The sequence below is a fragment of the Pundamilia nyererei genome, unplaced genomic scaffold (genome assembly GCF_000239375.1).
Source record: "Pundamilia nyererei isolate P.nyererei 1_Seehausen unplaced genomic scaffold, PunNye1.0 scaffold00026, whole genome shotgun sequence".
Taxonomy (NCBI): domain Eukaryota; kingdom Metazoa; phylum Chordata; class Actinopteri; order Cichliformes; family Cichlidae; genus Pundamilia; species Pundamilia nyererei.
The window spans coordinates 3,908,579-3,926,146 of NW_005187427.1; the positions used below are offsets into that span (position 1 = coordinate 3,908,579).

At 41.6% G+C, this 17,568-nt stretch overlaps 2 protein-coding genes and 1 non-coding gene across 8 annotated transcripts in view; all 3 read right to left on the minus strand.

Moving 5' to 3' along the window:
- Positions 1-6: 6 nt before the first annotated feature.
- LOC102207211 (CAAX prenyl protease 2-like) lies at positions 7-3,586 on the minus strand. Its single transcript, XM_005727829.1, has 8 exons — positions 3,373-3,586; positions 3,198-3,300; positions 2,103-2,186; positions 1,460-1,538; positions 1,203-1,370; positions 796-867; positions 587-649; positions 7-488 (listed from the first exon to the last, which is right to left on the minus strand). The coding sequence occupies exons 1-8, from the start codon at positions 3,480-3,482 to the stop codon at positions 268-270; spliced, it is 900 nt and encodes a 299-aa protein (XP_005727886.1). The 5' UTR covers positions 3,483-3,586; the 3' UTR covers positions 7-267.
- A 317-nt stretch (positions 3,587-3,903) lies between these two features.
- On the minus strand, positions 3,904-3,975 carry trnae-cuc (transfer RNA glutamic acid (anticodon CUC)). The gene has a single exon. It is a non-coding gene; the product is annotated as a tRNA-Glu (tRNA).
- Positions 3,976-5,364: 1,389 nt separating this feature from the next.
- LOC102207483 (EH domain-binding protein 1-like protein 1) overlaps positions 5,365-17,568 on the minus strand; it is a 28,515-nt gene continuing 16,311 nt past the window's right edge. For 2 of the 6 annotated variants that reach the window (XM_013909497.1, XM_013909500.1), the window contains 15 exons: positions 16,981-17,505; positions 16,578-16,682; positions 12,053-12,907; positions 11,033-11,240; positions 10,775-10,923; positions 10,602-10,650; positions 9,908-10,232; positions 8,886-8,956; positions 8,672-8,720; positions 8,518-8,570; positions 8,040-8,160; positions 6,908-7,007; positions 6,744-6,817; positions 6,493-6,607; positions 5,365-6,325 (listed from right to left, as the gene is read on the minus strand). In XM_013909497.1, the coding sequence (XP_013764951.1) occupies positions 6,238-6,325; positions 6,493-6,607; positions 6,744-6,817; positions 6,908-7,007; positions 8,040-8,160; positions 8,518-8,570; positions 8,672-8,720; positions 8,886-8,956; positions 9,908-10,232; positions 10,602-10,650; positions 10,775-10,923; positions 11,033-11,240; positions 12,053-12,907; positions 16,578-16,682; positions 16,981-17,505 (2,887 nt within the window). In that variant the 3' untranslated portion in view covers positions 5,365-6,237. The remainder of the gene's footprint in view (positions 6,326-6,492; positions 6,608-6,743; positions 6,818-6,907; positions 7,008-8,039; positions 8,161-8,517; positions 8,571-8,671; positions 8,721-8,885; positions 8,957-9,907; positions 10,233-10,601; positions 10,651-10,774; positions 10,924-11,032; positions 11,241-12,052; positions 12,908-16,577; positions 16,683-16,980; positions 17,506-17,568) is intronic. The other 4 variants (XM_005727830.1, XM_013909498.1, XM_013909499.1 and 1 more) reach the window with 4 other exon arrangements.

The window sequence follows — 17,568 nt, forward strand, 5'->3', positions numbered from 1 at the left end:
ACCTCTTTTTCTCCCTTTTAACCGGGGAAAGTTGTACTGGCATTGAGTTTCAATACAGTAGGAAATATTTTTAACCATGCAGGAAATGTCTAAACTGCTCTAATCATTCTGCTCTCATGCTGACCCACCCACGCATAGACATATATACACGCATAGATTTTTAGTTTTGTTAAAAAGAAAAAAAAAACAGCAACTTTTTACATCACAAAATGAAATCCAGAGTAAAAGAAGGAGAGCTGGAGCGCATTTAACTTAATTCGATTTCATTCAGCAAACCGACCCTGGAAGGGGAGCCAGGCTGCAGATGGGAATGGGACCATAAAAGTACTGGTCTGTCAGCGGGAAGAGCAGCACCAGAAACAGCAGGCCTCCCATCAGATATGAGAAGAGCAGAGCTGAACTGTGAGGGTGTTGCAGGGCAGAGCTGATGTCAGGCAGGCCCTGACTGTTGCAAAATGAATGGCACAAAACTGGACCGACAACATGCCCTTAAAAAAAACAAAACAAAACAAAGATTTCAGATGAAATGGGTTGATTATCGTAGGCTAATGAGTGACCAAATTATTGTATAGATCACATATCTTACCAGTTCTCATGAATATAAAGGCAGTAAAAGCACCAAAAACAGTTGTGTACAAGAACTGCATCCCTGTGAGAGAAAAAAAGATGCGATCAAAGTGCTCAGTTTTAGTTTTATCAGTCCATGTCACATAAAGATGATCAAAATCAAGCTAAAAGAAATGAGTCACCTTGCTCTGATCATGACAACATGGTTTGCCTTTTCAGCTAACTGACCTGCCACCAGAAGGATGACACTCATGCTCTCTTTCCCAAGGCGTCGCTCCTCTATGACATGGTGGAAATGAGCTAAAATGAGGCAGTTGACATTAAAGGCAGTCAAACCAAATGTAATGTAACACTTGCAAACATAGATTTGGAAGAAAAAATGAGGCACAAAATGCAACATTTATTATTCTCTCCTCCTTGGTGCAGAGGAAGGGTGGCGACTGGATTGGACAAAAGAGGGTGAATATGGAGCTGCCAGGCAGGAGGAAAAGAGGAAGATCACAGAGAGCGTTCATGAATGTAGGAACTGCTGGGAGAAGAAGAAGTCTCTCGAACTTGGTGTTAAAATTTAATCTGAAATAGTTCAAATATATGCAAATATGTTTTTTTTTCTGTTTGAAAACTTTTTCACATACCAACTCCAAAGAACAGTGGAGCGGTGACGATAGCGCCTGTGGGTCCCGTGCAGGGCACCAACATAGGAAGCATGGCCCCTCTGAACACCAGCTCCTCTGTCACTGGTGCCACCACCTGGTTTCTGAGCCACACTGCGTCCCCCACACACCGCCTCCATGACTGAACATCTGGGAGAAGTGCATGAAAGCACACATGTGCAGCTCTCTGATTCCAGTTAACCCAACATAACATTCAGTTATTATAGAGACAAACGTACCCAGTGCACACTGCATTTCCCCGGTGAAGCCTTTGGGGTTGTCTATAGCAGAGTGAACCAGTGGGCCGAGATAAAAAACCTGACGTGGGAGAGTAAAACCAGTTGTTTATAAAATCTAGAGGATGTAAATAAAAAAAAAAGATTAAACTGGAAACTACAGGGTACATTTGTCAGTGAGTGGTTTAAACTCGCCCATGGGGATATTACTGCAGAACGCAGACATTTAATGGAAGTTGCAAAGCTAAGCTGAGGCCACGCTTAGCAGGAATGGAAACAAATCTCTGAAATGTCAAGCATGCCTCAGCTAAGCATAAATATATTACTGTATGAGAGAAACGGGATCTACAGATTACTGTTTGAAGCTACTGAAAAACTCATTGACTATGGTTTTCTTCATTCCTGACAAATCTTATGTTAATGATGTAAATGTAAATAAATCCTGGGTTTTCATCTGTAAGTATTTAATGTGCACTACATATAAAACTTCAGAGATATTTGTGCCCTCAGTTAAGCAATTTGAAATCAGTACTATTCTTTTCCATCTCTAATGAAGCAAAATGTTACAAATGTATGCTAAACAAAATTTATATTAATATTTTGAATGCAGAATCAAGTTAATCAGATATGGGATCCCCTGACTTACCATAGTAAGTAACAAAGGTAATATGGATGCAGCAACCAAACCGTCCATGCGAAGTCCCATCAACTCCCACACAGACACGTCCGCCTGAAAGGCAAAATGTGTTTTAGAAACCGTGAGAATGACGTTTAAACGAGTCACTGAAGTGAAACGAGTCACCGAACTTCATGTGGCCTTCAGATTAGCTCAAGAACAGCGTGCAGAGAGTTTCATTGAATGGGTTTCCATGGCCGAGCAGCTGCATCCAAGCCTCACATCACCAAGAATAATGCAAAGTGTCATATACAGTGGTGTTAAGCACTCCGCCACTGGACTCCAGAGCAATAGAGACGTGCTCTGTGGAGTGATGGACAATCCGATGGGTCTGGGTTTGGTGGTTGTCTGACTGTATTGCGCCAAGTGTAAAGTTTGGTGAAGGGGGGATTATAGTCTGGGGTTGTTTTTCAGTTGGGCTGAGCCCCTTAGTTCAAGTGAAAGGAACTCTTAATGCTTCAGCATATCAAGACATTTTCATGCTCCCAACTTTATAGGAAGAGTTTGGGGACGAGGGCGACTCCTTCCTGCTCCAACAGGACTGCGCACCAGTGCACAAAGCAAAGTCCATAATGACATGGATGAGCAAGCTTGGTGGGGAAAAACTTAACTGGCTTACACAGAGTCCTGACCTCAAACTGATGGAACACCTTTGGGATGGAAGAATGGTCAAAAATTCCCATAAACACTTCTTCTGTGGAAAGACTTCCCAGAAAAGTTGAAGCTGTTATAGCTACATCATAGCAACATCACATTAAACCTTATGGATATTTCAAGTTCAAGTTGAGTTTGAAGAAAAACAAGCAAATACTTTTGGGAATATTGTTCATAACATTTAATTTTAGATGAGCAGTAATCACAGATTTGATTTGATTGGTATAGAATACTGATGGAAAAGATCCTTTACAAAGGTAACAATCGGGACAAATAAACAAACAGATACAGAATTGAACGATAGGTGGAGTTTAAATTGTCACAGAGTTGAGTTAAACTCATATTGCTGAAACTTGTCGGGTCACAAGGTAAATCCTCCAGGGGAAATGTTACTATCTACAGTATACTCACCTTGACATCAGCCCAGTGTATCCATGTCTTCACAACTGCAGGTGACACTACAGAGACCAGCAGCACACTAGCACAGCGACGCTTTATCACACTGGGATGATCCCTGCACGCACAGTTTAAGTTTAGTTGTCTGGCCTAACAGCACTTCTCTCATGCCTGTTGGTGAACTGTATACCTTGGTGAGCTGCTTCTCCAGACGTACAAACTGCCAACGTAGAGACCAGCCAAGAATAGGCAGCTCAGCAAACCCAGAAAACACCTCGGGTGGGTGTTCTCTACCTGCATGACAAACGTGAGGGTTTGCAATCACAACGTCAGCTGGTTCTCCAGCTAAGCGGCGGCTAACAAAGGAGTGCAGGTTCACCCCGCTTTGGATCGGCTCGATCCTGTCAGTCATTTCAGATTAGTGAGTCCTGGTGATTAGCTGATTAGCTCTAATGCTCTATGAAGTCCAGTAACTGCACGCAAAAAACAAGCTCATTCAGGTAAACGGTACGAGTGTAAACAAGACTACGTGCAAACAAACATAATACATAACAGTAAATATTCAGTTTTGGTTATGACTCAATATTTTTATACTAGGGTCAGAGATAAAAAAAAACAAACAAACAAAAAAACAGGTGAAGCTTAGCCTCTCCGTGCCAGTAGAAGTAGTTGTGTAATTGGAAAACAAACATGTAGCCATCATAGAACACGAAAAAGCTAGTTCCCTGACCGGGAATCGAACCCGGGCCGCGGCGGTGAGAGCGCCGAATCCTAACCACTAGACCACCAGGGACATGCAGGGGTTCGTTATTCTGCACCTTACATCCAATCGCATACGAAAAACGATTTTCATGCCTCTATTAAGATCTTTTGGGGCTGTATCAGTTCACATTTGCTCTTTGCTGTGTTCGTGCAGTAGTACTAAACAGTGGCTCTGACTTATAAATTATTTTATTAAACTTATTTTTGTGCTTATTTATCAGTATCAGTCTACACGTCAAATAGATTATACAATGCCAAAAATATATAGTTAAGTGTATATATTCACATTTTAATTCATCATTATCTTTGGTTATATTGATAGTCTGCAGTCAGCAGGATTTACGAAGGTCTTATAAATAAAATAAAGAAATTACATGTTTTGTAAGAATCTTTATGACTCTGCGTTATTGTATGTACTTCTGTGTTCTACATTATAATCAATCCAATCGTTTTTGGCACTTAAAATATATTTATACAACTGTTATGTTATGGTTGTTGCTTCCCTCTTTGCCAGATCTCTTCTGAGAAAGACATCTTTTATGTTAATGAGAGTATCATATTCATAAATAAAGCATAAAAAATTGCCAGAAACTGATTGCAGCTTCTACTCTGTGACAGAAATGATCTTTCTGGCTTAAAGTGGCTCGATCCCATTCACAAGAGATATATTTGACATATGTTTTACATATTAAAGGCCAACAAGTCATTTACAACCGTTTAAATACCGCCAATCATAAATACTGGAAATCACTTATTGGCAGACGGTCAAAGCTGGCCCACTGGACAACTTTGGAAACTTTAAAGAAGAGCATACATTTTGGCCTTTTAACTAAAAGAAAAAGGTTGTTTTTTATGCATAAACAATAGCTTTCTGTTTTATAATTACAGGGCAGTCTGGGAAATAACTGTACACTGTTAAAACTGTTAAAATTACACTTTCCCCCCTTCTTATGTTAAGATATCTCAGAGATCACATGTGTAGTTAAGCTTCTCTACACTGGTCCAACCAACTTAACCCTAGTGGGCTGTATGTGGCCCATGATGTAAAATGAGTTTGACGTCTTTGGCTTAACAATTTAAGTAATTTCCTCACAGCTGGATTGCCAGTTGGAGATGCATTACCAAACCTCATTTGAGACACACCAAGCAAGGTAAAAACAGATATTTACCCTGAAGTGTTGTTAAATTTAGATTTCAGCTGTATTGATCACTATCCAGCAATGTCTGTTTTGTGATCACTGCAGCATCACATTAGGGGATATTTTTGTAGCGTCCAATGCCTTTATGCTATTTTGTGCACAGGGTGATTTTAGCATGTTACGATTATACATTAGGATCATATTACAGTTACTGCCCTGGGTTACATAATCTATGAAGTGTGATGAAGACTAAGTGATGAAAACAGTCATGACAGATGAGCAACCAGCCGATATGTTTTTATTTTCATCATCACAAACATCCTCAATTCATTAGACGCAGCTACAGTATGAATACATAGTGGCGCTGTGGAGCACAGTGCCACTTTATTAGCACACCTCCATAAGCATGCATGCAGTAGTCGACACAGAAATGGAAAGCACTTTGATTTCTGTGAATATTGCAGACGTGAGCAACCACATCCACAAAGACTGCAAGTTACCAAGGTGTAACTTTAGGCTGGAAACATCTTTGAGCTCCATGAGGCTGCAGGAGGTCATCCTGAATCTGAAAACACGTATCCTCCGCTAACAACATTGGGCATTCGAGTCCAGCTCATGACTTACCACATACTATTTTGATATCCAAAATGCTCGGGCGTGTTTATGGACTTTTTCCTCGGGGAAGTGACAAGTAGGGTGACATTACTAGAAACCTGCAGATTACAAACAACTGTAAACTAAACTTCCCCTCAAAGCTGCAAATATTTTGGCCTCGTCTTTCACAATGGAGAATAAGCCAGTGTTTGAATACTGAAAGTCACAGATTAGAAACAGAAACACACAAAAAGCAAATGTGCAATAGATGTAAAACAGTCAGATACATAATTTAAATAAATAAAAATAGGTGAAAAGAATCAATCAATACTTATATATTAAGACACACTTAAAATAATGAACACTTGAATTTCTTTTTTTTTTTATCAAAGAAAATGACATATTTTTTGCAGTGTCAAACTCAGAGCAGTCCTCAAGGCACTTTAAATACAAGAAAATACAGAGCCCCAGCATCCTTAAAAAAACAGCTTTCGATTTTTAAAAAAAGTACTCTTTTGGGGCTTTGGAGTAAAAGCCGTTTGTGCTTGTCCTCACTCGTCTCACTGTAACACACATTTTTCTTTGTTGCTGTATTTTCTCCTCCTCATTTCGAGACCACGCTCCAGACGCTCATCCTCCTCCAAGGCCCTGCAAACACAAAAACACGGTACGGTGCTGAGCTCATGGATATCTGCACCCCTCTATCATAGATAGGCATAAAGATCCAAATAACAAACTAATCTCTTTTGTTTTTCGGATGTATAATCTTCCTGTTACCCACTTTGTCTCTTTCACATAACCCTACATATACTGACCGTCTCTCCTTGGTGTCGATATCCCTGATGATCTCGTCCCTTTGGTTGACCAAAGACACCAGCTCCTGGAGGAGCAGCTGCTCCCTCTGCTGCTGAGCGGGTGACTTCTGCCAGTCTGCACAAAAAGCAGCACTCAAAAAGATCAAATTCATTGTGTTTTAATTTTTTTTTACCATTTAGATTTGTATTACTATCTGTAAATCATTTTGACTGATATTGTACAGATTACTTGTTTCCACTATTTTAATGACCTTCAATAGCCATGATTACGCGCAGTTCTCTGGTCAGAAGGTCAAATCTCCTCTCCAGATCCTGCTCCTCTTGTCTATAGATGCAGTTAAGAACGAGTCGGTTTAAAACAAATGTAAAATATACGTATATGAGAATGTGTATACTGATATGTGGGAGGTCTTACAGCAGTTCCAGGTTGTCTTGTCTGCGGATCAGAGCGTTCTTCTTGTTTACCAGAGTGAACCACTCCTGGATCAGTCTCTCCTCTTCATCACGGTCACTTCCTGCAACAGCAGAGAAAAGACATGAAAGCCTGTAAATATTTGAATACAGATAAAGATAAAGATCATTAAACATAAAGATCCACATGCAAGATACTATTTAACAACAAAAAAAAGTGTAAACTAGACAGAGCTGGATCTGGAATTTACTTCATTATAATCACAAGTAGAAGGCAGGTTAGTATCATGGCTGAGGAGGGTATTCATCTGCATGCAGGTCAGGAGATTTAAGGTTCGGTTCAATTTAGTTCATCTTTTTATGCATTTACATGTAGATTTTTTGGTGTCTTATAGTGCCACCTTCCCCTCTTACAAGCACTTGGTGATGTTGGAGAGGAAGAACTCCCTTTTGACGGGAAGAGACCTCTAACACAGGCCTGCTCCTGACCTCCTTCAGTAAAATATATACATCCTGTCCTTCTACTACTTCCTGCAAAATACTGCATTAATTCTAAGATTCATCTTCTTACTTTCAAGTCTCTCCATAACCCTGCACCTCTGTATCTCACCGATCTTCTGCACATTGTCACAGCTTGCTCTACTCCACTCAGGGATCCTCCACCTCCACCATCCTCTGTTAGACCCCAGTTAGAGCTTTCAGACGATTGTCAGCTTGTCTTTGAAACTCTCTCCCACACCACATTTGCAAAATTGATTTTCTCCCAATCTTTAAAGCCAACCTTCAAACACATTTTTAATATTGTTGATTTTTTTCATTCTCTGATGTGTTTTTAATCGCCATATACTCGATTTTGTTATTTCGTTGCTTGTAAGATGTCCTTGAGTGCCCTGAAAGGTGCCTATTAATACAATATATTATTATTATTATTTTATTATTATTATTAACAGAACAATGTTCAGGGAGGTCAGCCACCTGCTATGACCAGGGGATAGGGAAGAGAAAACAGGAGTAATCCAGTGATGACACATAACTGCAACCACTTAATCAATGCAAAAGTCCATTGGATTAAATCTGCTTAGTGAATTCTGCACCGTTCACTTCTTGCTTATCAGAGGTTTAATTAAGTGACTCACCTGTTTCCATGAGACTTCGCAGTCGTCTCTCCACCACTGCAGCTCTGCTGTCGATGTGCTTCTGTTCTGTCTCCAATGCTGCCAGCTCACTCAACACATACTGGCTGGTGTCCTGCAGAGACTGACCACAAGCCACCATCATACACGTACAAAGACACGCAGACGAATAGAGGCAAACACACACAACCACACACGAACATACAGAATGACAACAGAAAGCCACAAACAGAGGAAGAAAAGAGATCAACAGAAAGAGGGGGTCGGACAGCAGAAAGGGGAGGGGGACATACGAAGAGAAGCAGAAGAAGAGGGTCAAAAAGATTAGAGAGGTCAAAGGATGGAGAATATAAGATGTGAATGATGAACTGGACAGCTGTTATTCAGTACTTTTTGGAGCCATCAATTAATGATGATGTGAGAATCAAAATGATATAGAAATGAAATAAAGAACAGAAAAGGGGAAGAACACATGACTGACCATTGTTTCCTCGTCTTGTTTTGGAGGCTGGGGCTCATCTGCACGCTGAAACTCTGCAAGAATTGAAATACACAAATCAGAGTAGGGAGTGAGGGAAAGAGTGCTAAAACAAATGCTTCAAATGTTAGAAAAGGCTTACTCTGCAGGCTCATACCTGTATTACTCGTGTTTTCTGTTGCAGAGTTAGACATTGTATTTTCATCCTGGAGAAGAAATATAAAACTTTCATATAGCTACAGTAAAGCAGATGTATAAAGTTAAACAGAGGTGAAAATGCAAAGTAAAAATTGAGAGTGTTTCACGTATTTTTTGGCCTGAAAAGTTTGTTTGCTGATGGAAATAATAAAGGAAGAAAGACAAAGTGTTACCTGAGCCGGCCCAGGCTTGACTACCTTTGTAAGAGACCGTGGGGGCGGGACTGGAGTTATGGACTCCTCCACTAAAAGCAGGACAGACAAATGATTACATGTTATATTTCTTTAATTGTTTTAAGGCCTCAGAAAACTTGGTACAGAGTATTTATCCATATGTACTTAATCCAGTAAAATGAAAAGCCAAAGAAAGAACTATCAAAGTGAAAGTAAAACATGTATCTGAATCTGCTCCATTGACACTTTGTGGATGTCTGTGATTACCAGGAGCCACAGCAGAAAATAATGCCCTAATGGTCATGACATATTAAATATTACTACATCGTGATTGAAGCACAGATGTACATGACATCACTTACTGGATGTCCTAACTGGATGCCGACCAGTCCAAACCATTGATAACAGCACAGGAGGGAAAAAGGCTGAGACGGTTTTCTCACATATGAACTCATCAGAACTTTTCCAACTTTGACAGAACACGCAGAGTTCATGCCAGACCTCATCGCTCATGAATCTATTTGAGATAACGTGTCTCCAGGGACATTCAGGAGTTTTAAATAAGAATAATAAATTTCACAGCTATTCTACTGGGACTAATATTTATAGCCAAAATGAATATTAAATACATTTGCACTAAAAAGGCACATCTGGTATCTCTGGGAACCAACAAAAATCTTAAGTGAGGCATTGTGAACTTGATTTATTGATCTGTTTTCTGTGCCTCTTGTCGCCTTAGCTCTAACTTTGCTACTTCACATTCCTAAGTTACCCTGGGAAACACTAGTGTTTCCACCTTTGCTCCTTTCCTTTCTGCTCTCCTCGCTGTTTTTGCTTTTTTTTAACCCAGGTTTATGGTGTGAAAGGGCTTGCATAATAAAAAGTTTTTAACTATGCCTGCACAGTTTGTTATGGTAAGACAACAGAAACTGTAAAAGTTCCAAAAAGCCAAAGTGGGCAAAATTAACCTTATTTGGTGAATATATAATAAAATAATCATACAGAGGGAATAATACTAGTACCTTTAAGCTGTCGTTTAGCTCTTGGCGGCGGGACCACCAGCGTGCTGCTTCCTCCCTCTTCTAGACTCACTCCTTCATTTAGTCTGGCCATGCAGAAAGCAGCAGCGTCCACATTCGTGGGAGTCGGGCCGGTGAGAGCGATGCCGTAACTGGACTTACTGCTGTTGTGCTCTATCTGCAGCACGCTCAGCTCCTGGTTGGTGAAGTGTGAGCGGATCTGGCTGAGGTAGGTCATGACTATGAGCCTGTCAGGCACGGACAGAAGGACCATGTCTGACGGCTCCAGCAGGCGAGAGATTCCCAGCGCCTCGAAGCCATCAAACGCCTGATGTTGTTAGGAAACACAGGATTACAATGGGAGATGGCAACAATTGCCCTAGCAACACTCTTTTAATAGAACAGCAGAATATGTGCTCTGGAGCAAAGCCTGGAAAACTATCATTCAGGACCACTTTAAAAAATACAAGAACGTCTGGCTGCTTGTAAGCAAAATATAAAGAAATAAGGGGTGGGCTAAGAATTATACTTATTGCTCTGGGTGTTAATCGTCAAACATCTCTGACTATATTGCATGAAAAATATTGATCTAAAAGTTACCAGAACTATGTCATCATCCTTTCATGTGGCTGCAAAAACAAACTGATGGCACAGTGCACTAAACAGCCAAGAGCTAAAAACATTAAATCATGCTCACCTTTTTATTGTTGAGTTTGATATCATGAGGGTCCAACTGGTCAAAATCTCTAATGGCACAAAAGCAGGAACAGAAAAGTAGCTTACAACATTAAGATGAACAGTTTAGTTAATATTTATAATTTCTAAAGAGAATCTACTCAAAACTAGTAACTTTTGTGTAAAATGTCGTACATTTTGTCTGGATGGAAGTGGTGTAGGATGGCACAGAAGGCCAGCCCATTTCTCCAGGAAGTGCTGAAGTTTGTGACCTTTACCCCCTGGTACCCACTAGTGATGCTCTGACACCACTCGAGCAGCGACTGGCTGGAGTTCACCAGATCCTGGAGAAAGAGGGAAAGAAATGTTGTTTCTGTGCATCTATGCAAATGAAAAGCCAAATACTTATGATGAGTAAAGTAAAGTATAAAGATGAGTATTCATTAAATTTACCTCAGCTGTGTCGTCCTTCCCATCAGCCTCCTCCCGGACCACTGTAACAGGATCCGGGGTCCTGGGGTCAGAGGTCTCTTCTTCTTGTAAAGTAGGAAGACGAGATGATATGATCTCACAGTGATGGACTGTGCTGGGCGAGTCTTCTAGCTGGAATGGTGGTTTCTTAACTACGTCATCAGGGAGGTCAGCCAGCTGGTGTTTTGGCCTAGGAAAAAAAAGATATATGATGTGAAAAAAGCTTAACTTAGAAGAAATGAAGGAGGTTATCGATGCCGTTTCATCATTGCCATGTGCAATTTTTCAGATTTGACATGCAAGCTTGCCATGATGATGATGATGAACTGAACAAACTCACGATGTTAAAAGAGCGTGATGGAAAACATACAGCAGTCGTGTGATTTGCATCAGGATTTGCAGCATGGTTGCCTCAATGCAGGCCTACGCTTTTGGCATTTTATGGGCATACACTCATTTTTAAGCATCTCAGTTTGCCTTTTTGGGTCACATCACCCATGTGTGACCTAAGCAAAAGCCTTAAGCCAGCTGGTTGTCATCAGAGCCTGATTTTGACAGATCTTGCAAGCCTCTTTCCTCACTGTCACTCAGCCAAGCATACATCAAACACCTGACACATTTTTTTTAGTTTAAATAATCTTGCTGATTATGATGGCCTTGAACACACTCCCTTCTTTTTGTTGCAAGTTTTAGCGATTTGTAACAAAATGGGGTCTCATCCGGGATCTGCACCTAGGGCCTCTTTTCAGCATTTTGGTGTAAAATACTCTTTGAACATAAAGTTGAAAAAAGTGACCTCTAGAACAGCCACATGCACTCATGTGTACAGATACACAGACTACACCAGAGCTTGTTTTTTGGGGTTCAGCCAAGTTCAGCCAAGAAAAGACAACATTAGATCTCAGCACACAAAGCTGTACTAAAACATTGTGCTTTATAAGCCAAGTCTCAAACGAGTTGGTCTAATAAAACAGGACAAGATAACAGCCTATCCTGACTTACGCATTTTCCTCTGCCTGTGGCTCTTCTGTTTCAGTTAGTGATATTTCCTGCAGGGCATCAAAGCTGGGAAAAACTAAGTGTTGATTGACAACAGTGAGATCTGTGGCGATGTCCAGTTGTTTTTTTGGCTGCTCGGTGTCACAGTCAATATCCCCCGGGGCCGGGATGAGTCGTTTCATATTGTGAATGCTGGACACCGGGGATGAGTCACCTGACATCAGGCGAATTTTAGCCAATAGGAACTTTTCCTCTTCTTGGAGTTGTTGGTCTTTGGAGTGACTCGTGCAAAGGTTGTTCATTTGTGCACTGTCACTCTTTTGGCTGTCACTGTCACTCTTGTTTAAACTGAAAGTCTTGGAGTTGTTCACATCTTCCTTAACCTTCATTTCAAGACTTGTGTGTGATTGTGTGACTGTATTTATTTCACTATCTACTTTAGTGACGCTCATGTCTGTGTATGTCTTAGTATGTTTTGTATCAGACTGTATGTTGGAAGTGCTTGGAGGGAGAGGCCAAGGAACCACTGACGACTGAACAAGTTCTCCCTCCTCATCAGCTGCTACCTCAAGGCTATGGCTAGTATTTGTAGCAACAGCTTTTCTCTGTCCTTTTAGCAGCTGTTTCTGTGATTCATTAAGTTGGGGAACGGGTTTATTCCTCACTGTCTGATTGACTGATATCCCCTGCTGAGACACAGACAGAGGGTTAGGATGTGGACTGTCTGTTAGACTGGTTAATGACTCAAGAACTTCTGGCTTATTTGGCTGACTGGGAGCAGGGCTCTGGTAAAGTGTTTGTTGGCTGAAAACAATTGAAGAGGACTTCTGGTTTACAGCTGGGGAAGGGTGGCCTGGTCTGAAGACAGAAAATCAAATTTCAGATCTCGTGTGTTTTTCACAAAACTCAAGAACCACAAACCTAGCCAGCATCCTTTTCATGCCCCATTCCCTTTCTTTGCAAACACACCTTCATTCATCTCAAGCAACCACATATTTACCCTTTAGAGATCACAAACATCTAAAGATTCAAGGACAAACATTTTGATGAACTAAGGGTAGTGCATGGTGGATGTTAAAGCTCACTGTGCTTTTCCAGCTATTTTTATGTCATTCCTTGGACATCTTGTTAGGAAAAGATTTTCACAGAGAGTCCCGGAGCATTAGTAGAACCAAGGCCTAGCAATGAGATTATACTAGTTTTGACTTTCTCTAGCCTCGAATGCATCACAGCATCTGAACATCAAAACAATCAATGCATCCACGCCACTTGACATTCTGTGAAGCTGCACTGATTACAGAACTATGTAAGTAGACGTGTCATATTCATGTAGACAGCAAAAATAACTCATGCAGTAGATGCACATACATCCATTGCATGCTTTTTTATTTTCATGCTTGCAAGATTTACTGCTACACATTTGTCTAAACAACAACTGAAAGCCTATGGTTAACTACTAAAAGTTCATATTTGCAATTTTTCCATAGATTTACAGGAGACTATCAATGGGCTACACTGACACTGAAACACTGAAAGATAACATAATCTTAACTTTGATTATTACCCTCCTCAGTTTACAGTAAATGGAAATAAAGAACTGTTCAACTGAGTAGAAGCGTGCTATGTAAGTACCAGTCGACTCCAATAAGCATGGAGTTTAGGTCACAGTGAATTAGGAAGCTGAGGAGAAGATGGGACATATATGAAGTGTTTAGAGCACTTTGATATCCCACATAAGTCCATAGCCAAGGCTGTTCTTTGTCTGCTCAAATAATACTAATAACTCTAACATTAATCCAGAACAACAATAATGGTCTAATGATGTTCTTTGGAAGGTTGCATGTATGATTCACATGCAAATACATGACTCTTTCATAAGAAGGACATGCACGGCCAGGCCAAACGCTCAGTGGGGTTTAACTAACGTGATTTCCCCCGGAGTTAAAGAAAACACAGTCCAGAGATCCATTAGAAGCAACGAGCACAACTCTCTCATCTCAGCTCTATTTACTCACCTCTCTCCCTGTGGCTATTTATCTCTCCCATACCCCTTACTCACCCTGCTTCCCCTTCCATGTACAGCTCAGCCAGCCAGATGGATCCAAGATCTTCCTGTCCCCTCTCATATGATATTTCCTCAACATCATCCTCTCTCAGCCACTCTGGGATGGCTCCATGTTTAAGATAGGATTTGCCTTTTTTAAGTGATTTGAAGCCAGGATCATCCATGGTTTTCTTAACAATACAAACATAGTCCTCAGCTTTGCTGGTTTTAGTTTTGGCTGCAGGGGCAGAATCAGCCGGTCTGGTCAATACTTCAGCATTAGATATTACGGTGTTTGCTAGTTCAGGATCAGAACTGAATCCTGATTCCTCATTATTACCTTGTGACCTCCCATCATATGCAATATCCTCTAATTCTACCTCCCTCAGTGGCGGACAGTTGTTTTGTTGGCTGCTATCCACTTTTTGGTTGACTTTTTCTAAAGCAAGAACAGGAAGGGCCTCTGTCCTCCACTGTGGGGTTTCTCCATAGTTGTCCTCCTTTCCTTTTCCTTTCTTCTCTTTTTTCTTTACTTCCTCATTGACATCCTTTCTCTGTTGCTTTGTGTCGGGCTCTGTTTCCCTTTTCTCCTTATGCTCATTCCCTTGCCTTGTTTCTTCCACTCCATTTCTTTCTTCCTTTCCCTCTTTTATCCCTTCTCTCTCACTCATCCTCATCTCCTTTCTCCCTTTTTCCAACCTCTTTCTTGCCTCTTCTTTTTCCCTCTCCAACCTCTGTTTCTCTTTCTTTGCTTCCTCTTCCCTCTCCTTCCTGTCTCTCACTTCCTTCTCTGCCCTCTTGATGTTTTCCACCTTTTCTCTCTCCTCTCTCTCCCTGTTCCCTTCTCTTTCTTTCTCCTGTTCACTAGCAGCTCTTCTCAGAATTGCCACCAGATTGTGTGCCTCGTTTAAAGATGAGCACTCTTTTTTCTGAGTCTCAGAAACTTTTTCTTCTGCAGTCGCCTGACTCTCTGCTGTGTCAGAGAAGTCTGTGGGTGGCAAAATGTCCACATCAATGGGAATCGGTGGATCATTATCCGCCTCAGAGGAACACAAGATCTCCGGAGCTACTTCATGTAAACATGGCTGGAGTTCATTATTTATAAGGTGGCATGGCTGTTTGATAGAGGGTTGCGGTTGACCTGCAAGAGTCGATCCTGATGTGTTCAGGATGGAGGCCACTGTCTCGTAGCTAAAGGGCAGATACGAACAACAGGAAAACTGTGAGACAGAGCTCACCCGAAAACGACCTGCTTCATGAGCTCTGAACACTGTGACAGAGGGTCAGACAACATGCTTGATTAAAAATAGTTCCTTCCCAGACTTTGTTTTGGTGCTTTTCCAAAATGCCGTGCAAAAGCACCCAAAAGAAACACTGTTTGCTACAGCGAGAGCAACTCTGCACAGCATACCGATTTTTCTCTTTGACGGGATTAGGAACAAGTGAAATACTTTCTGGTGGCACAGAGCTGAGAGCACAGATCGGCCCACAGACAAGCCAGCAGCTACATATGCAAGATGAATCCTCAAAGAGCCACTCAATACTTAAAAACCACATTGGCAAAGCCAGCCCACCACATAATCAAAACAATCACAAAGATCCACTGGATGGTGCATTCTCCAGCGATGGATGCTTTTATATGCAGCCAGTTTAAATGCCACGAAAGCAGTTAATAAACATCAAAATGTTTCAGTACTTCACTGAAAGTTGCCACGCAGCAACTTTTTTAGAGATGAGGTAATAATGCATTAACGTGTAGGCTCTTACATAATGAGGTTAATGTATTAAATGTTTTACCTCGTCTAATATTTCTTCGGTCTGTTACACTACCACCCTTCATTTCTTTACATTTTGCTTCCAAGGAGCTAGAATTTTATTTTTTTTGTGTGTGTAATTTTTAAAATCATGATGAGCAATAGTTAATAGTTCGTTTTTTAACATATCACAACACTGACCAATGAATCACTGCAGCATAAAGAAGGATCCTAACTCGAGGGATGAACCAGCGTTAGTGTCTACCTCTCTGCACTGAATTATACTTGTTATTAATCTCTGGCTGTCTTCCACAGCATGTCTTTTGTCCTGTCTTCCCTCACTCATCCCAGCCAGTCATGGCAGATGGTCGTCCCTCCCTGAGCCTCGTACTGCCAGAGGTTTCTTTCTGTTAAAAGGGAGTTTTTCCTTTCCTCTGTTGCCAAAGTGCTTGCTCATATAGGGGGTCATATGATTGTTGGGTTTTTCTCTGTATGTATTATTGTAGAGTCTACCTTACAATATAAAGCGCCTTGAGGGAACAGTTGTTGTGATTTGGCGCTGTATAAATAAAATTGAATTGAATTAGACAACAAGAACCAATTTTAAATGGTATCTTTAGGGGCTTTGTTAATAGCAACCCGTTGCAATAAAAGCATATCTGGATAGAAAAACACACAGTAGAAGTCCACACAGTAGCACACACACACGGACACACACAGAGAGACTCACCCTCTGTATAACACCCCAACTACTGCTGACATGAAACCAGCAGGCGCCTCCCTCTGCTGCTCTGCAACACACACATCTGCCTCTGTGTGCGCACATTTCTCAGCACTACCAGACACACACACACACACACACACACACACACACACACACACACACACACACACACACACACACACAGGTCCATTATATACTTGTGTAAAGCTCTCATCAAACCGCTCCATTTGAAATACCACTGCAGCACTGACAGAGGTCAATATAAAGAAAACAGCTTCAGGTGAGGTTAGTTGCAGTTGCTGAGTAAGCACTTGATAGGCTGCAGCACCCAGAGGAACGTTAGCCATTAAAATGCGCATGTGGTGTCACGCCATGCAGCAAACACTGCAAGCAACCATCGCTGACTCACCCCCCTATTACACCTTCCTCCTCTTTCAGCTTCTCCTCCTTTGCTTCCTTGCTTTCACTACTTTCCATCCCTTTTTCCACTCCTATCTCGGTGGTGGTCTCCTCCACAGCTGCCCACAGCTGTTTTTCTGCCTCGCACACTGGGTCCTTATTGTTGATGAAATGCTCGTGACCACCAGGCACGGCATCGGCTGGTTTCTCCTCATCTGCTCCCTCCTGTTGTGGTTTTCCTGATGGATGAAGATCTCGTTCCGGCCGCAGTTCTGGTTCTGGTTTTGGTTTCGAGGGCTGAAGTGGCTCCAGCGCCAGAGTCACATGCTCTCCAGCTTCTTGGGGGGGAACCTCGACTGAGGGTGCTGATTCCACCCTGGGTCCCTCTGGCTCTTTAGGCTCCTTTTTAACTGCCGGTGCGCTGGGCTGAGAAGAGGGTGCGGCAATATGATGTTCATCTCCATCTTTTGCTTTAACTGGTTGGCTCTCTTGTCTAACAGGCGTGTGCACCTCAGCAGCATCCTCTCCGTGTGAGCTAGAAGAGAGGGAAAACCACATGAAGGATATATCCACTAATTGGCATTTCGTACAAACATGG

Coding starts and splice junctions, on each gene's coding strand:
- LOC102207211 (XM_005727829.1), bottom strand. CDS start 3,482: ATGCAGGTAGAGAACACCCACCCGAGGTGTTTTCTGGGTTTGCTGAGC. Junction 868..1,202: donor TCCACTGTTCTTTGGAGTTG/GTATGTGAAAAA, acceptor GCCTCATTTTAG/CTCATTTCCACCATGTCATA. Junction 489..586: donor CTTTATATTCATGAGAACTG/GTAAGATATGTG, acceptor GTTTTTTTTAAG/GGCATGTTGTCGGTCCAGTT.